We start from the raw sequence: 17,143 nt of genomic DNA, 5'->3' as shown, positions 1-17,143 counted from the left end.
TCTAATCCTATCCTGGAATCTAATCCACTATCCTGGGAATCTAATCCACTATCCTGGGAATCTAATCCTATCCTGGGAATCTGATCCACTATCCTGGGAATCTAACTAATTATCCTGGGAATCTGATCCACTATCCTGGGAATCTGATCCACTATCCTGGAATCTGATCCACTATCCTGGGAATCTGATCCATCATCCTTGGGAATCTAATCCACTATCCTGGGAATCTAATCCACTATCCTGGGAATCTAATCCACTATCCTGGGAATCTAATCCACTATCCTGGGAATCTGATCCACTATCCTGGGAATCTAATCCACTATCCTGGGAATCTAATCCACTATCCTGGGAATCTGATCCACTATCCTGGGAATCTAATCCACTATCCTGGGAATCTGATCCACTATCCTGGGAATCTAATCCACTATCCTGGGAATCTAATCCACTATCCTGGGAATCTGATCCACTATCCTGGGAATCTAATCCTGGGAATCTGATCCTGGGAATCTGATCCACTATCCTGGGAATCTAATCCACTATCCTGGGAATCTAATCCACTATCCTGGGAATCTGATCCACTATCCTGGGAATCTGATCCACTATCCTGGGAATCTAATCCACTATCCTGGGAATCTGATCCACCATCCTGGGAATCTAATCCACTATCCTCCATTAGGGGAATCTGATCCACTATCCTGGGAATCTAATCCACTCATCCCGGGAATCTAATCCACTATCCTGGGAATCTAATCCACTATCCTGGGAATCTAATCCACTATCCTGGGAATTCGATCCACCATCCCGGGGGTCAAAAACCAATCTGAGCAACAGAGGATCCACATAAATATACATAAGAAAGAAACCACATCAGACCAGGAATTCATGACCCTGGAATCAGTCTGGTCCTCCGTCCAGTCTGCTTCAGAAACAATGCGTGGAAAACAGAAACATGAAAAAGGGAATCTGATCCACACCTCCCCTCCCCTTCTACAGCCTGGGAATTAATCCAATGTAGAATTGCTGTTTGAAGTTCATCAGGCCTGCCTGGGAATCCATCCTCTCCTCCCGTCCTACCCTGGAAATCTCTGGTCGTGGGAATTCAATTCCATCCTGGGAATCGGATGCCAGCGAATCAACACAGCCTGGGCAGATGTAGAGCTGTTTGAAAGTCACAGGACCCGGTCGCCACACCTCCAATGCTGAAACAGAACATGCGATTGGACTCCTCCTGTCACCAGGTTCTGACAGGCGTTCACCTCTTCCCTCCTCCCTCGTCCTACTCAACCCTGGTCGTGAGACAGGTCCATGGAGGGAGGGAGGGAGCCTGGAGATGTAAGGGAGGGACAGGGGGGAGGGAGGGGAAAACAGGGAAGGGGGAGGGAGGGAAGGAAAGGGAGAGAGGGAAGGAAAGGGAGGGAGAGGAAAGGAGGAAGGGAGAGAGGGAGGGGGAGAGAGGGAAGGGAGAGAGGGGAAGGAGGGAGGAAGGAGAGAGGGAGGGAGGGAGGGAAGGAGAGAGGAGGAGGGGAGAGAGGAAGGGAGGGAGAGAGGGGAGGGGAAGGGAGGGAGAGAGGGAGGGGAAGGGAGGGAGAGAGAGGGAGGGGAAGGAGGGAGAGAGGGAGGGAGGGAGATAGGGAGGGGGAAGGGAGGGAGAGAGGGAGGGAGGAAAAAAGGCAGGAAGGAGAGAGAAAGAGAGAGAGAGAAGGAAGCGATGGGAAGGGAGGTAGAGAGAGTGCGGAAGAGGAGGAAGAGAGGAGAAGTAGAGAGGTAGTAGGGAGAGAGAGAGAGACTGAATAAGAAAGTTATGAACCCACAAGAAAACCAGCAGACGTGGATTAGTTTGTACGTGTGTGTGTGTTAGTGTGTGTGTGTTAGTGTGTGTGTGTTAGTGTGTGTGTGTTAGTGTGTGTGTGCGTTAGTGTGTGTGCGTTAGTGTGTGTGCGTTAGTGTGTGTGCGTTAGTGTGTGTGCGTTAGTGTGTGTGCGCTAGTGTGTGTGCGTTAGTGTGTGTGCGTTAGTGTGTGTGCGTTAGTGTGTGTGCGCTAGTGTGTGTGCGCTAGTGTGTGTGCGTTAGTGTGTGTGCGTTAGTGTGTGTGTGTTAGTGTGTGTGTGCGTTAGTGTGCGTGCGTTAGTGTGTGTGCGTTAGTGTGTGTGCGTTAGTGTGTGTGCGTTAGTGTGTGTGCGTTAGTGTGTGTGCGTTAGTGTGTGTGCGTTAGTAGGTGCGCTAGTGTGTGTGCGTTAGTGTGTGTGCGTTAGTGTGTGTGTGTTAGTGTGTGTGTGTTAGTGTGTGTGTGTTAGTGTGTGTGTGTTAGTGTGTCAGTGTGTGTGTTAGTGTGTGTTAGTGGTGTTAGTGTGTGTTATGTGTTATGTGAAGAAGTATGGTCCCTAATGGATCCTTATAAGGATTATTTACATTATAACATTTCAGAACACCTAATTATTCAAGGGTTTTCTTGAGGCTTGTTTGACAAACATTGTAGAATAATAGTGAAGACACTCAACACTATGATATAAATCACATATGGAATCATGTAGTAACCAAAGTGCTAAACAAATCAAACAGATTTTAGATTCTTCGTGCAGCTACATTTGCCTTGATTACAGCTTTCGGTAATAATTTCAGCATTCCTCAACCGCTTCACCTGGAATGCTTTTCCAACTGTCTTGAAGGGTTCCCACATATGCTGAGCACTTGTTGGCTGCTTTTCCTTCACTCTTCAGTCCAACTCATGCCAGCACATCTCAACTGGGTTGATGTCGGGTGATTGTGGAGAACCTGTATAGTTCTACTGACCAACCCTGTATAGTAACACTTAGCACCTTTTTTCCAAGAGAGTAGAGTCATTGACCTCTGAGCCAGAAGTTTATAATATATAATACTGATATAATGTATCAGATAAAACTTTATTTATCACATGCGCCGAATACAACAACTTTACCGTGTAATGCTTTACTTACAAGCCCTTAACCAATAATCAAAAATAAGAAAATATTTAATATTTAGTAGACTAAAATAAAAAAATTATAAAAGTAACACAATAAGAACAACAATAACGAGACTATATACAGGGTATTACGGTACAGAGTCAATGTGGAGGCTATATACAGGGTATTACGGTACAGAGTCAATGTGGAGGCTATATACAGGGTATTACGGTACAGAGTCAATGTGGAGGCTATATACAGGGGGTACCAGTACAGAGTCAGTGTGGAGGCTATATACAGGGTATTACGGTACAGAGTCAATGTGGAGGCTATATACAGGGTATTACGGTACAGAGTCAATGTGGAGGCTATATACAGGGTGTTACGGTACAGAGTCAATGTGGAGGCTATATACAGGGTATTACGGTACAGAGTCAATGTGGAGGCTATATACAGGGTATTACGGTACAGAGTCAATGTGGAGGCTATATACAGGGGGTACCAGTACAGAGTCAGTGTGGAGGCTATATACAGGGTATTACGGTACAGAGTCAATGTGGAGGCTATATACAGGGTATTACGGTACAGAGTCAATGTGGAGGCTATATACAGGGTGTTACGGTACAGAGTCAATGTGGAGGCTATATACAGGGTATTACGGTACAGAGTCAATGTGGAGACTATATACAGGGGGTACCAGTACAGAGTCAATGTGGAGGCTATATACAGGGTATTACGGTACAGAGTCAATGTGGAGGCTATATACAGGGTATTACGGTACAGAGTCAATGTGGAGGATATATACAGGGTATTACGGTACAGAGTCAATGTGGAGGCTATATACAGGGTATTACGGTACAGAGTCAGTGTGGAGGCTATATACAGGGTATTACGGTACAGAGTCAATGTGGAGGCTATATACAGGGGGTACCGGTACAGAGTCAATGTGGAGGCTATATACAGGGTATTACGGTACAGAGTCAATGTGGAGGCTATATACAGGGTATTACGGTACAGAGTCAATGTAGAGGCTATATACAGGGGGTACCAGTACAGAGTCAATGTGGAGGCTATATAGAGGCGGTACCGGTACAGAGTCAGTGTGGAGGCTATATACAAGGAGGAATGGGAAAAAATTTCAGTCTCTCGATGTGCAAAACTGATAGAGACATACCCCAAGCGACTTACAGCTGTAATCGCAGCAAAAGGTGGCGCTACAAAGTATTAACTTAAGGGGGCTGAATAATTTTGCACGCCCAATTTTTCAGTTTTTGATTTGTTAAAAAAGTTTGAAATATCCAATAAATGTCGTTCCACTTCATGATCGTGTCCCACTTGTTGTTGATTCTTCACAAAAAAAATACAGTTTTATATCTTTATGTTTGAAGCATGAAATGTGGCAAAAGGTCGCAAAGTTCAAGGGGGCCGAATACTTTCGCAAGGCACTGTAAGTCTCCAACTTTAGATATTTTTGCAATTCCGTCCAGTCATTGGCAGCAGAGAACTGGAAGGAAAGGCAGCCAAAGGAAGTGTTGGCTTTGGGGTTGACCAGTGAGATATACCTGCTGAAGCGTGTGCTACTGGTGGGTGCCGCTATGGTGAGCAGTGAGCTGAGATAAGGCGGGGCTTTACCTAGCAACGACTTATAGATGACCTGGAGCCAGTGGGTTTGGCGATGAATATGTAACGAGGGCAAGCCGACTAGAGCATACAGGTCGCAGTGGTGGGTGGTATAAGGTGCTTTTGTAACAAAACGGATGGCACTGTGATAGACTACATCTAATTTGCTGAGTAGAGTGTTGGAGGCTATTTAATAGATGACATCGCCAAAGTCAAGGATTGGTAGAATCGTCAGATTTACGAGGGAATGTTTGGCAGCATGAGTGAAGGAGGCTTTGTTGCGAAATAGATTTAATTTTGGATTGGAGATGCTTAATGTGAGTCTGGAAGGAGAGTTTACAGTCTAACCAGACACCTAGGTATTAGTAGTTGACCACATATTTTAGGTCAGAACCGTCCAGAGTAGTGATGCTATACGGGCAGGCGGGCAGCAATTGGTTGAAGAACATGTATTTAGTTTTACCTGCATTTAAAAGCAGTTGGAGGCCACGGAAGGAGTATTGTATGGCATTGAAGCTCGTCTGGAGGTTTGTTTACACAGTGTTCAAAGAAGGGCCAGAGTTATACAGAATGGTGTCGTCTGCGTAGAGGTGGATCAGAGAATCACCAGCAGCAAGCGCGACATCATTGATGAATAGAGAGAAAAGAGTCGGCCCGAGAATTGAACCCTGTGGCACCCCCATAGAGACTGCCAGAGGTCAGGACAACAGGCCCTCCGATTTGACACACTGAACTCTATCAGAGAAGTAGTTGGTGAACCAGGCGAGGCAGTCGCACTACCCTCTGTAGCGCCTTACGGTCAGATGGCGAACAGTTGCCATACCAGGCGGTGAGGTTGACCTTGATGGTGCAGCTTTAGAACCTTTTGAGGATCTGGGGACCCATGCAAAATCTTTTCAGTCTCCCTCGTGCCCTCTTCACAACTGTCTTAGGCTAGTTAAGGATCATATACCCTCTAACTTACAATCTCAACCTACTCCAATTTGCTTACCGCCCCAATAGGTCCTCAGATTATGCAATCGACATCACACTGCCCTAACCCATCTGGACAAGAGGAATACCTATGTAAGAATGCTGTTCATCGACTACAGCTCAGCATTTAACACCATAGTACCCTCCAAACTCAACATTAAGCTTGAGACCCTGGGTCTCGACCCTGCCCCAGCAACTGAGTACTGACTTGGACTGTCACTTCCAAGTGGTGAAGGTAGGAAACAAATATCCACCTCTACGATCCCTTTAAATAATTCCCACAGTAGCGTACTCAGCCCCCTCCTTGTACTCCCCTTAAAACACTCACTTAATCATGTAATATGCACGCCTAACTCAATCATCAAGTTTGCAGACAAAACAACAGCGGTAAGCTTTGATTAGCAACAACCACTAGACGCCTACAGAGGTGAGGTGAGGCCTTTGGAGTGGTGTGGTGTAGGAAAACAACCTCTCCACTCAATGTCAGCAAAACAAAGAGATGATAAATGGACTTCAGAAGCAGCAAGGGAGCAGCCCCTATCCACATCAATGGGAGGCAGTGGAGAAGGTGGAAGTTTTAAGTTCTCGGCGTACACATGGACAAATGTGTCCCACCCCCACACAGACAGTGTGGTGAAGAAGAAGCAACAGCACCTCTTCAGCCACAGGAGGCTGAAAAAAATGTGGCTTGTCACCAAAACCCTCACTAACTTTTACAGGTGCTCCAGTGAGAGTATCCTGTCAGGCTGTATCACCGCTAGTACGTGCAACTCATCCGCCCTCAACGTAAGGCTCCAGAGGTAGTGAGGTCTGCACAACGATCACCGGGGCAAACTACCTGCCCTCCATGACACCACACCACCCGGGATGTCACAGGAAGAACAAAAAGATAATCATGACAAACAACCACCGAGTTACATGACCTGTTCACCCCGCTATCATCCAGAAGCGAGGTCCAGTACAGGTGCATCAAAACAGGGACCGAGAGATAGAAAGCTGTTTTTCAAGGCAATCAGATTGTTAAACAACCACCACTAACACAGAGATGCTGCTGCCTACCTACAGACTTGAAATCAATGGCCACTTTTAATAAATGGAACACGAGTCACATTAATTATGCCACTTCAGAATGTTTACATATCTCTCATTACTCATCTCATATGTATATACTGTATACTGTATCCTTCACTATCTATTCTTCACTATCTCATTGCATCTTAGCCTCTCTGTCACTTACTCATCCATATATACATATATATATATATATATATACTTATCCCATTCAGCACTAGTTTGTGTGTATTAGGTTTCTGTTTGTGGAATAGTTAGATATTACCTGTTAGATATTACCTGTTAGATATTACCTGTTAGACATACCTGTTAGATATTACCTGTTAGATATTACCTGTTAGATACTGCTACACTGTCGGATCTAGAAGCATTTCACTTACACCTGTGCGTCAACGCAACTATGTGACCAATAACATCTGCTAACCATGACCAATAACGCTCTGCTAACCATGTGACCAATAACATCTGCTAACCATGTGACCATTAACATCTGCTAACCATGTGACCAACCATCTGCTAACCCGCTGTGACCAATAACATCTGCTAACCATGTGACCAATAACATCTGCTAACCATGTGACCAATAACATCTGCTAACCATGTGACCAATAACATCTGCTAACCATGTGACCACAACGCTCATAACCATGACCAATAACATCTGCTAACCATGTATGTGACCATTACCATCTGCCAACCATGTGTATGACCAATAACATCTGCTAACCATGTGACCAATAACATCTGCTAACCATGTGTGACCAATAACCTCTGCTAACCATGTGACCATTAACATCTGCTAACCATGTGACCATTAACATCTGCTAACCATGTGACCAATAACGTCTGCTAACCATGTGACCAAGCTAACGTCTGCCCCAACCATGACCACAACGTCTGCTAACCATGTGATAATAACATCTACTAACCATGTGACCAGCAACGTCTGCTAACCATGATCAATAACGTCTGCTAACCATGTGACCAATAACATCTGCTAACCATGTGACCAATAACGTCTGCTAACCATGTGACCAATAACATCTGCTAACCATGTGACCAATAACATCTGCTAAGCATGTGACCAATAACGTCTGCTAACCATGTGACCAATAACATCTGCTAACCATGTGTATGTGACCAATAACATCTGCTAACCATGTGACCAATAACATCTACTAACCATGTGACCATTAACATCTGCTAACATGACCATTAACATCTGCTAACCATGTGACCATTAACATCTGCTAACCATGACCACAACGTCTGCTAACCATGTGACCAATAACATCTGCTAACCATGTGACCAATAGCATCTGCTAACCATGTGTATGTGACCAATAACATCTGCTAACCATGTGACCAATAACATCTGCTAACCATGTGTATGTGACCATTAACATCTGCTAACCATGTGACCATTAACATCTGCTAACCATGTGACCATTAACATCTGCTAACCATGTGACCATTAACATCTGCTAACCATGTGACCATTAACGTCTGCTAACCATGTGACCAATAACGTCTGCTAACCGCGACCAATAACATCTGCTAACCATGTGACCAATAACATCTAAACTAACCAAGACCAATAACATCTGCTAACCTATGGCCAATAACATCTGCTAACCATGTGACCAATAACATCTGCTAACCATGTGACCAATAACGCCTGCTAACCAGCAGACCAATAAGATCTACAACCATGTGACCATTAACGCCTACAACCATGTGACCAATAACGTCACAACCATGGGACCATTAAATATCTGCTAACCATGGACCCAATAACGCTTCATAAACCATGTAAGTGACCTGTACAATTTATTTTGATTTGATATATACACTGTATCCGTATTGCATCTGCAGTTGAGCTTGAGCCCATCTGACAGCAGTCTCCCGTTGATGCTGAAGTTGCAGAAGCGTCCTCTATAACAGAGACATATGGCCCTCGCTGGACACAGAGATGAGAAGGGGCCTGTGGCACAATCCTACCCTTCCAGGGGTCCAAGTAGGTATCCTCTGTTATGGTGATGTGGACCAGACATGGACCCTCTGGAGGAAGGGGGGGGGGGGGGAGAAGGGATGGAGATTTAGAAACACACACACACACACACACACACACACACACACACACTGACCTTTGGCCCCGCTAATGACCAGTCCCAGCTCAGCGCAGACAGAGACACAAACCACCTCATGGTCATGACCCGTCAGCACGGCTCTCGGAGCAGGGTAGTCACCTAGGAAACGTATTTATTCATTAAATTGTTCTCTGTTAAAGTGTCTTGAGACTGAATACACTTTAAATAAAATGTGACACACGAAGAGCAGATTAAAAATGGGGAAAGTATCTGCTCATGGAGATCAAAATGACCGTTGGGGATCGTTGGGGATCGTTGGGAGTCGTTGGGAGTCGGTGGGGACCGTTGGGAGTCGGTGGGGACCGTTGGGAGTCGGTGGGGTCCGTTGGGAGTCGGTGGGGATTGTTGGGGACCGTTGGGAGTCGGTGGGGTCCGTTGGGGATCATTGTGGATCGTTGGGAGTCGAGGGGGAACGTTGGGGCTCGTTGGGGACCGTTGGGGCTCGTTGGGAGTCGGTGGGGACCGTTGGGGATCATTGGGGATCATTGTACGAGGCAAGAGATTAATGTGCTGATAATATTGTAAAAAGGACAGGAAATGTAGTCCCTTTCACCTCTTAGATTAAGCATATTGCTATGTACCCCACAAACACACCCCTCCACACACACGGACTTACTGTTGTTGGGGTTGTCTCCAATGATGTGATGGCGTCCGCTCCAGTACCACAGCAGCAGGGTAGCGTCTCTGGACCCCGACACGATGTAGCAGTCTCCTCCGATGTAGCTCTCTGACCGGGCCAGGCACGTCACCACGTCCCAGTGGCCAAACACTATCTGGGTCAACTTACCTACAGGGAGGAGGTAGAGATGTGGACGTATTGAGGAATAATGTAGACGCATTGAGGAATAATGTAGACGCATTGAGGAATAATGTCGACCTATTGAGGAATAATGTAGACACATTGAGGTATAATGTAGACCTATGAAGGAATAATGTAGTGGTATTGAGGAATAATGTAGAGAGATCGAGGAATAATGTAGACTCATTGAGGAATAATGTAGACAGATCGAGGAATAATGTCGACCTATTGAGGAATAATGTAGACGCATTGAGGAATAATGTAGAACTATTGAGGAATAATGTAGAGGTATTGAGGAATAATGTAGACCTATTGAGGAATAATGTAGAGGTATTGAGGAATAATGTAGACGCATTGAGGAATAATGTAGAGGTATTGTAGTAGTAAAGTAGTAGTATTATATCTCGTCTGCATCACCTCAGGGTTGTTGAAAGAAATGAATAGTGAAGTAGTAGTGCTGTTTAATAATACCTGTCTCGGTAGAGTAGACTCTGAAGCTGTTGTCCCAGTATAGATAGTATATAGTATAGTATATAGTATAGTAGTAGTACTGTGGCAGGTACCTGTCCCAGTGGGGTAGACTCTGAAGCTGTTGTCCCAGTATAGATAGTATATAAAGTATAGTATATAGTATAGTAGTAGTACTGTGTAGCAGTACCTGTCCCAGGGTAGCCTGTGCTGTTGTCCCCAGCATGATAGTATATAAAGGTAGTAGGCATTGTATAGTGGCATTGTCCTGTGTGGTAATTCCAAGCTCTTGTCCCAGCATAGATAGTATATAGTATAGTATAGTAATATTATAAATAGTACTGTGGCAGGTGTACCTGTCCTAGTGGGGTGACTCAGCTTGTCCCAGTATAGATAGTGTATATAGTATAGTATAGTAGTATGGTATAGTAATACTATAGTAGTACTGTGACAGGTACCTATCCCAGTGTGGACTCTGTGCTCTTGGTCCAGCATAGATAGTATATAGTATAGTATAGTAGTATGGTATAGTAATACTATAGTAGTACTGTGACAGGTACCTATCCCAGTGGGGTAGACTCTGAAGCTGTTGTCCCAGTATAGAATAGTATATAGTATAGTATAGTAGTATGGTATAGTAATACTATAGTAGTACTGTGGCAGGTACCTGTCTCGGTAGAGTAGACTCTGAAGCTTTTGTCCCAGTATAGATAGTATATAGTATAGTATAGTAGTATAGTATATAGTTTAGTATATAGTATAGTAGTATGGTATAAGTAATACTATAGTAGTACTGTGGCAGGTACCTGTCTCGGTAGAGTAGACTCTGAAGCTCTTGTCCCAGTATAGTATAGTATATAGTATAGTATATAGTTTAGTATATAGTATAGTCGTATAGTAGTAGTATAGTAGTACTGTCACAGGTACCTGTCTCGGTAGAGTAGACTCTGAAGCTCTTTTCCCAGTATAGTATAGTATATAGTATAGTATATAGTTTAGTATATAGTTTAGTATATAGTATAGTCGTATGAAATAGTAGTATAGTAGTACTGTCACAGGTACCTGTCTCGGTAGAGTGACTCTGAAGCTCTTGTCCCAGTATAGATAGTATATAGTATAATTATATAGTATAGTATATAGTATAGTATATAGTATAGTCGTATAAGTAGGTCGTAGTACTGTCATCTGAGGTACCTGTCTCAGTAGAGTAGACTCCTGAAGCTCTTGTCCCAGTATAGATAGTATATAGTATAGTATATAGTATAGTATATAGTTTAGTATATAGTATAATTCGTATAGTAGTAGTATGGTAGTACTGTCACAGGTACCTGTCTCAGTAGAGTAGACTCTGAAGCTCTTGTCCCAGTTTAGATAGTATATAGTATAGTATATAGTTTAGTATATAGTATAGTAGTAGTATAATAGTACTGTCACAGGTACCTGTCTCGGTAGAGTAGACTCTGAAGCTTTTGTCCCAGTTTAGATAGTATATAGTATAGTATATAGTTTAGTATATAGTATAGTTGTATAGTAGTAGTATATTAGTACTGTCTGGTACCTGTCTCGGTAGAGTAGACTCTGTTATGTCCCAGTTTAGATAGTATATAGTATAGTATATAGTTTAGTATATAGTATAGTCGTATAGTAGTAGTATAGTAGTACTGTCACAGGTACCTGTCTCGGTAGAGTAGACTCTGAAGCTCTTGTCCCAGTATAGATAGTATATAGTATAGTATATAGTATAGTATATAGTTTAGTATATAGTATAGTCGTATAGTAGTAGTATAGTAGTACTGTCACAGGTACCTGTCTCGGTAGAGTAGACTCTGAAGCTCTTGTCCCAGTTTAGATAGTATATAGTATAGTATATAGTTTAGTATATAGTATAGTCGTATAGTAGTAGTATAGTAGTACTGTCACAGGTACCTGTCTCGGTAGAGTAGACTCTGAAGCTCTTGTCCCAGTATAGTATAGTATATAGTATAGTATATAGTATAGTAATACTATAGTAGTACTGTCACAGGTACCTGTCTCGGTAGAGTAGACTCTGAAGCTCTTGTCCCAGTATAGATAGTATATAGTATAGTAGTAGTATAGTAGTACTGTCACAGGTACCTGTCTCGGTAGAGTAGACTCTGAAGCTCTTGTCCCAGTATAGTATAGTATATAGTATAGTATATAGTATAGTAATACTATAGTAGTACTGTCACAGGTACCTGTCTCGGTAGAGTAGACTCTGAAGCTCTTGTCCCAGTATAGTATAGTATATAGTATAGTATATATTATAGTAATACTATAGTAGTACTGTCACAGGTACCTGTCTCGGTAGAGTAGACTCTGAAGCTCTTGTCCCAGAAGCCACAGACCAGGATGTAGCGGTTGTCGGCGGTAACCACGAAGCAGTGTGTGTTGATCTGGATGCTCTGGTCCACCAGGTCTGTGATCTGACGCTTACTCACACCTGAGTTGTTGGCTACACACACACACACACAAAATAACAATGCTAATAGAAACTATAATGGTCTGATACCTAACAACCTATGGACTCTAATTTGGGCAAAAGGTGTGACCACCAGGGTATCACATGACCAAGGCAGATGATGTGTTCTGACCTATGAGAGGGTCCATCTCAATGGGCAGGTGATGAGCCTGTTCTAGGGAGTAACCTGGAGCCCCACGGAGACCTGAGAACACACAATGCATGGTTACACCTCTCTCACACACACACACACACACACACACACACACACACACACACACACACACACACACACACACACACACACACACACACACACACACTCTCTCCCCACTACTCACCGACGGTGTTGTGCCAACGGTTGACAGCGAACAGTCTGCTGCAGGTGACGGTGACAGCAGCAGGGACAGAGAGGTGGGGCAGGGTGTTGGCTGCTACGTGGGTCACAGGAGAGTTGGAGGGGAACTTCAGCACCATGATCACATCCTGCTGCATCTGGTCCTTAAACATCAGAGGACTCTGGGGAAGAAAACACTGATGAGATAGAAGAGAGAGGGAGAGAGGGGGAAGAGAGAAAGAAAGAGAGGGAAGAGGGGACAGCAGAGGGAGGGGAGAAGGGAGAGGAGATGAGGGTAGAGGGAGGAGGAGAGAGGGAAGAAGAGCGAGGGAAGAGGAGCAAGGGAAGAGGAGCGAGGGAAGAGGAGAGAGGGAAGAGGAGAGAGGGAGGAGAGAGGAATTAGGAGAGAGGGATGAGGGGAGAGGAAGGAGGGGAGAGGAAGGAGGGGAGATGGATGAGGAGAGAGGGAGGAGGAGAGAGGGAGGATGAGATGGAGGAAGAGAGGGATTAGGAGAGAGGGAGGTGGGGAGATGGAGAAGGAGAGTGCGATGAGGAGAGGGATGATGAGAGAGGGATTAGGAGAGAGGAAGGAGGGGAGAGGGAGGAGGAGAGGGAGGAGGAGAGGGAGGAGGAGAGAGAGAGGAAGGGAGAGGAAGGAGGGGAGATGGATGAGGAGAGAGGGAGGAGGAGAGAAGGAGGAGAGGGAGGAGGAGAGAGGGAGGAAGAGAGAGGGAGGAGGAAGAGAGAGGGAAGAGGAGAGAGGGATTAGGAGAGAGGGAGGAGTTGAGAGGGAATAGGAGAGAGGGAGGAAGTGAGAGGGATTAGGAGAGAGGGTTTAGGAGAGAGGGTTTAGGAGAGAGGGAGGAGGAGAGAAGAAGGAGAGGGAGGGGAGAGAGGGAGGAAGAGAGAGGGAGGAGGAGAAAGGGATTAGGAGAGAGGGATTAGGAGAGAGGGTTTAGGAGAGAGGGAGGGGGAGAAAGGGAGGAGGTGAGAGGGAATAGGAGAGAGGGTTTAGGAGAGAGGAGGAGAGAAGGAGGAGAGGGGGAGGTGAGAGGGTTTAGGAGAGAGGGAGGGGAGGAAGAGAGAGGGAGGAGGAGAAAGGGATTAGGAGAGCGGGATTAGGAGAGAGGGAGGAGGTGAGAGGGAATAGGAGAGAGGGTTTAGGAGAGGGAGGGGGAGAGAGGGAGGAGGTGAGAGGGATTAGGAGAGAGGGAGGAGGAGAGAAAGATGGGAAAGAGGAATGAGAAGTGGGATGGGAAGAGGTATATTAGTGAGGGAGAACAGGATAGAAGCAGGAACACACACTGAGGAACAGGGGGTGACTTCAGACCCAGAAGAAAGGAGGGTTGGTAGGTTCTAAAATAACTTTCCCAACAATCTCTGGTTGGCCACAAATCCTGGTTTTCCTGCTTATTCTAGGAATAATCCAACCAGGAGTTCTGAGGATTTTTGAAAAATAAAAGGAACTGTAGGGACATTTTATGGAATTCTGCAAACTTAATGGTTGGTATTGATTGGATAGTTTTGATTGGTTGTGCAGGTGTTGGTTGGTTGGAATAGGCAGGTAATGGTTGTTATTGGTTGGTTGGTTGATTGGATGGATGGAGAGTTATTGGTTGGTATTGGCTGGTTGGTTGGTTGGTTGGTATTGGTTGGTTGGTTGGTTGGTTGGTTGGTTGGTATTGGTTGGTTGACATAGGCAGGTAATGGTTGGTTGGATGGTTGGTTGGTTGGTATTGTTTGATTGGAATAGGCAGGTAATGGTTGGTTGGATGGACAGGTATTGGTTGGAAGGGCAGATATTGGATGGTTGGGCAGGTATCGATTGGTTGGTTGGGCAGGTATTGATTGGTTGGTTCATTGATTGGTTTGATGGATGGGCATGTTTTGGTTGGTATTGATTGGTCGGGTTGTTATTGGTTGGAATGGCAGATATTGGTTGGTTGGAAGGGCAGATATTGGTTGGAAGGGCAGATATTGGTTGGAAGGGCAGATATTGGTTGGAAGGGCAGATGTTGGTTGGTTGGAAGGGTAGATATTGGTTGGAAGGGCAGATGTTGGTTGGTTGGAAGGGCAGATGTTGGTTGGTTGGAAGGGCAGATGTTGGTTGGTTGGAAGGGCAGATATTGGTTGGTTGGAAGGGTAGATATTGGTTGGAAGGGCAGATGTTGGTTGGTTGGAAGGGCAGATATTGGTTGGAAGGGCGGATATTGGTTGGTTGGAAGGGCAGATATTGGTTGGAAGGGCAGATGTTGGTTGGAAGGGCAGATGTTGGTTGGATGGATGGTTGTATGTTTGGCAGGTATTGGTTGGTATTGGGTGGTTAGTTAGAAGGGCAAATATTGGCTGGTTAGGCAGGTATTGGTTTGTATTGGGTGGTTGGTTGGAAGGGCAAATATTGGTTGGTTGGGCAGGTATTAGGAACAGGGGTGGAGTTGGGTCTCTCTCTCCGGGGCACGAGGACCTGGGGCAGCCCCAGAGCAGACAGGGTCCTGGGAGGGTAGAGGACAGTAGAAATACTCCAGTAGCCTATGTAACCTGGGTTGTATTCATTATGGCACATCATAGTAAAACATTTTGAAATATTTTTCAACAAAGGATAAAAAAAACAGCAGTTTTTCATAGACAGGACCAGACACCGCTGTTTTAGTGTGTTTTCTGACCCAGCCAGTTGGGTTTGTGATTAACTGACCCCAGGCCCGTGGGGGTCCGTCTAAGAGGCTGCAAATAAATAAATAAATAAAGGAAATATATACCGTATATATTATTCACGGAATATATACAGTACCAGTCAAAGTTTGGACACAACTACTCATTCAAGGGTTTTTCTTGTTTATTTTTTTACTATTTTCTACATTGTAGAATAATAGTGAATACATCAAAACTATGAAATAACATATATGGAATCATGTAGTAACGAAACAAGTTTTAAACAAATCAAAGTAGCCACCCTTTGCCTTGATGACAGCTTTGCACACTCTTGGCATTCTCTCAACCAGCTTCATGAGGTAGTCACCTGGTATGCATTTCAATTAACAGGTGTGCCTTGTTAAAAGTTAATTTCTGGAATTTATTTTCTTCTTAATGAGTTTGAGCCAATCAGTTGTGTTGTGACAAGATTGGGTTGGTATACAGAAGATAGCCCTATTTGGTAAAATACCAAGTCCATATTATGGCAAGAACAGCTCAAATAAGCAAAGAGAAACGACAGTCCATCATTACTTTAAGACATGAAAATAAGTCGATTGGGAAAATTTCAAGAACTTTGAACGTTTCTTCAAGTGCAGTCACAAAAACTGGCTCTCATGAGGACCGCCACAGGAAAGGAAGACCCAGTTACCTCTGCTGCAGAGGATACGTTCATTAGAGTTACCAGCCTCAGAAATTGCAGCCCAAATAAATGCTTCACAGAGTTCAAGTAACAGACACATCTCATAACATCAACTGTTCAGAGGAGACTGTGTGAATCAGGCCTTCATGGTCGAATTGCTGCAAAGAAACCACTACTAAAGGACACCAATAATAAGAAGAGACTTGCTTAGGCCAAGAAACACAAGCAATGGACATTAGACCGGTGGAAATCTGTCCTTTGGTCTGATGAGTCCAAATGTGAGATTCTTGGTTCCAACCGCCGTGGCAGCCCTCTCTTGGCAGGTTTGTTGTCGTGCCATGTTCTTTCCATGTTTTATTTCATGGATTTAATGGTGCTCCATGAGATGTCCAAAGTCTCTGATATTTATTTATGACTCAACCCTGATCTGTGCTTCTCCACTGTTTGGAGAGCTCCTTGGGCTTCATGGTGCCGCTTGCTTGGTGGTGCCCCTTGCTTAATGGTGTTGCAGACTCTGGGGCCTTTCAGAACAGGTGTATATATACTGAGATCATGTGACACTTAGATTGCACACAGGTGGACTTTAGTTAACTAATTATGTGAAGGTAATTGGTTGCACCAGCTCTTATTTAGGGACTTCATACGCACCACTTTTCCTTTTACATTTTTTGAAACAAGTTATTTTTTTCATTTCACTTCACTATTTGGACTATTTGGACTATGAGTTCTCACCAGGTGCATGGCAGAGGAGCGAGGGGGGTGGGGCTCGATCAGCAGCTGGGATGGAGTCTGACCACATGCCTGGATCTGGGTCTCCATCAACTAGGGGGCAGAGAGAGGGGGAGAAGGAGGGGGTAGAGAGATAGAGGTAAATGCATCATCAGTAATATTACATTAGGTTACTGTAATTAAATAAACAGATTATATTTCTACGGCTGGAATATTACAATATAAAACTGCAAAAAAGGACGGGTTAAAAAAACAACTCAATGTTG

General features: G+C 44.5%; 1 protein-coding gene across 1 annotated transcript; it reads right to left on the bottom strand.

Annotated features, from left to right (window-relative positions):
- Positions 1-8,451: 8,451 nt before the first annotated feature.
- On the bottom strand, positions 8,452-16,970 carry LOC135566550 (neurobeachin-like; the record flags this gene model as incomplete). Its single annotated transcript, XM_065014241.1, has 8 exons — positions 8,452-8,544; positions 8,586-8,645; positions 8,732-8,833; positions 9,351-9,521; positions 12,319-12,474; positions 12,614-12,685; positions 12,822-13,014; positions 16,881-16,970. Coding segments are annotated over 8 exons (937 nt in total), but the record flags the coding sequence as incomplete, so codon positions are not given.
- Positions 16,971-17,143: the final 173 nt, after the last annotated feature.

This window comes from Oncorhynchus nerka, unplaced genomic scaffold, assembly GCF_034236695.1.
Source record: "Oncorhynchus nerka isolate Pitt River unplaced genomic scaffold, Oner_Uvic_2.0 unplaced_scaffold_4249, whole genome shotgun sequence".
In the NCBI taxonomy this organism is placed as follows: Eukaryota; Metazoa; Chordata; class Actinopteri; order Salmoniformes; family Salmonidae; genus Oncorhynchus; species Oncorhynchus nerka.
Note: the sequence above shows the minus strand (reverse complement) of the source record. Positions and strands in the feature narration are given on the sequence as shown.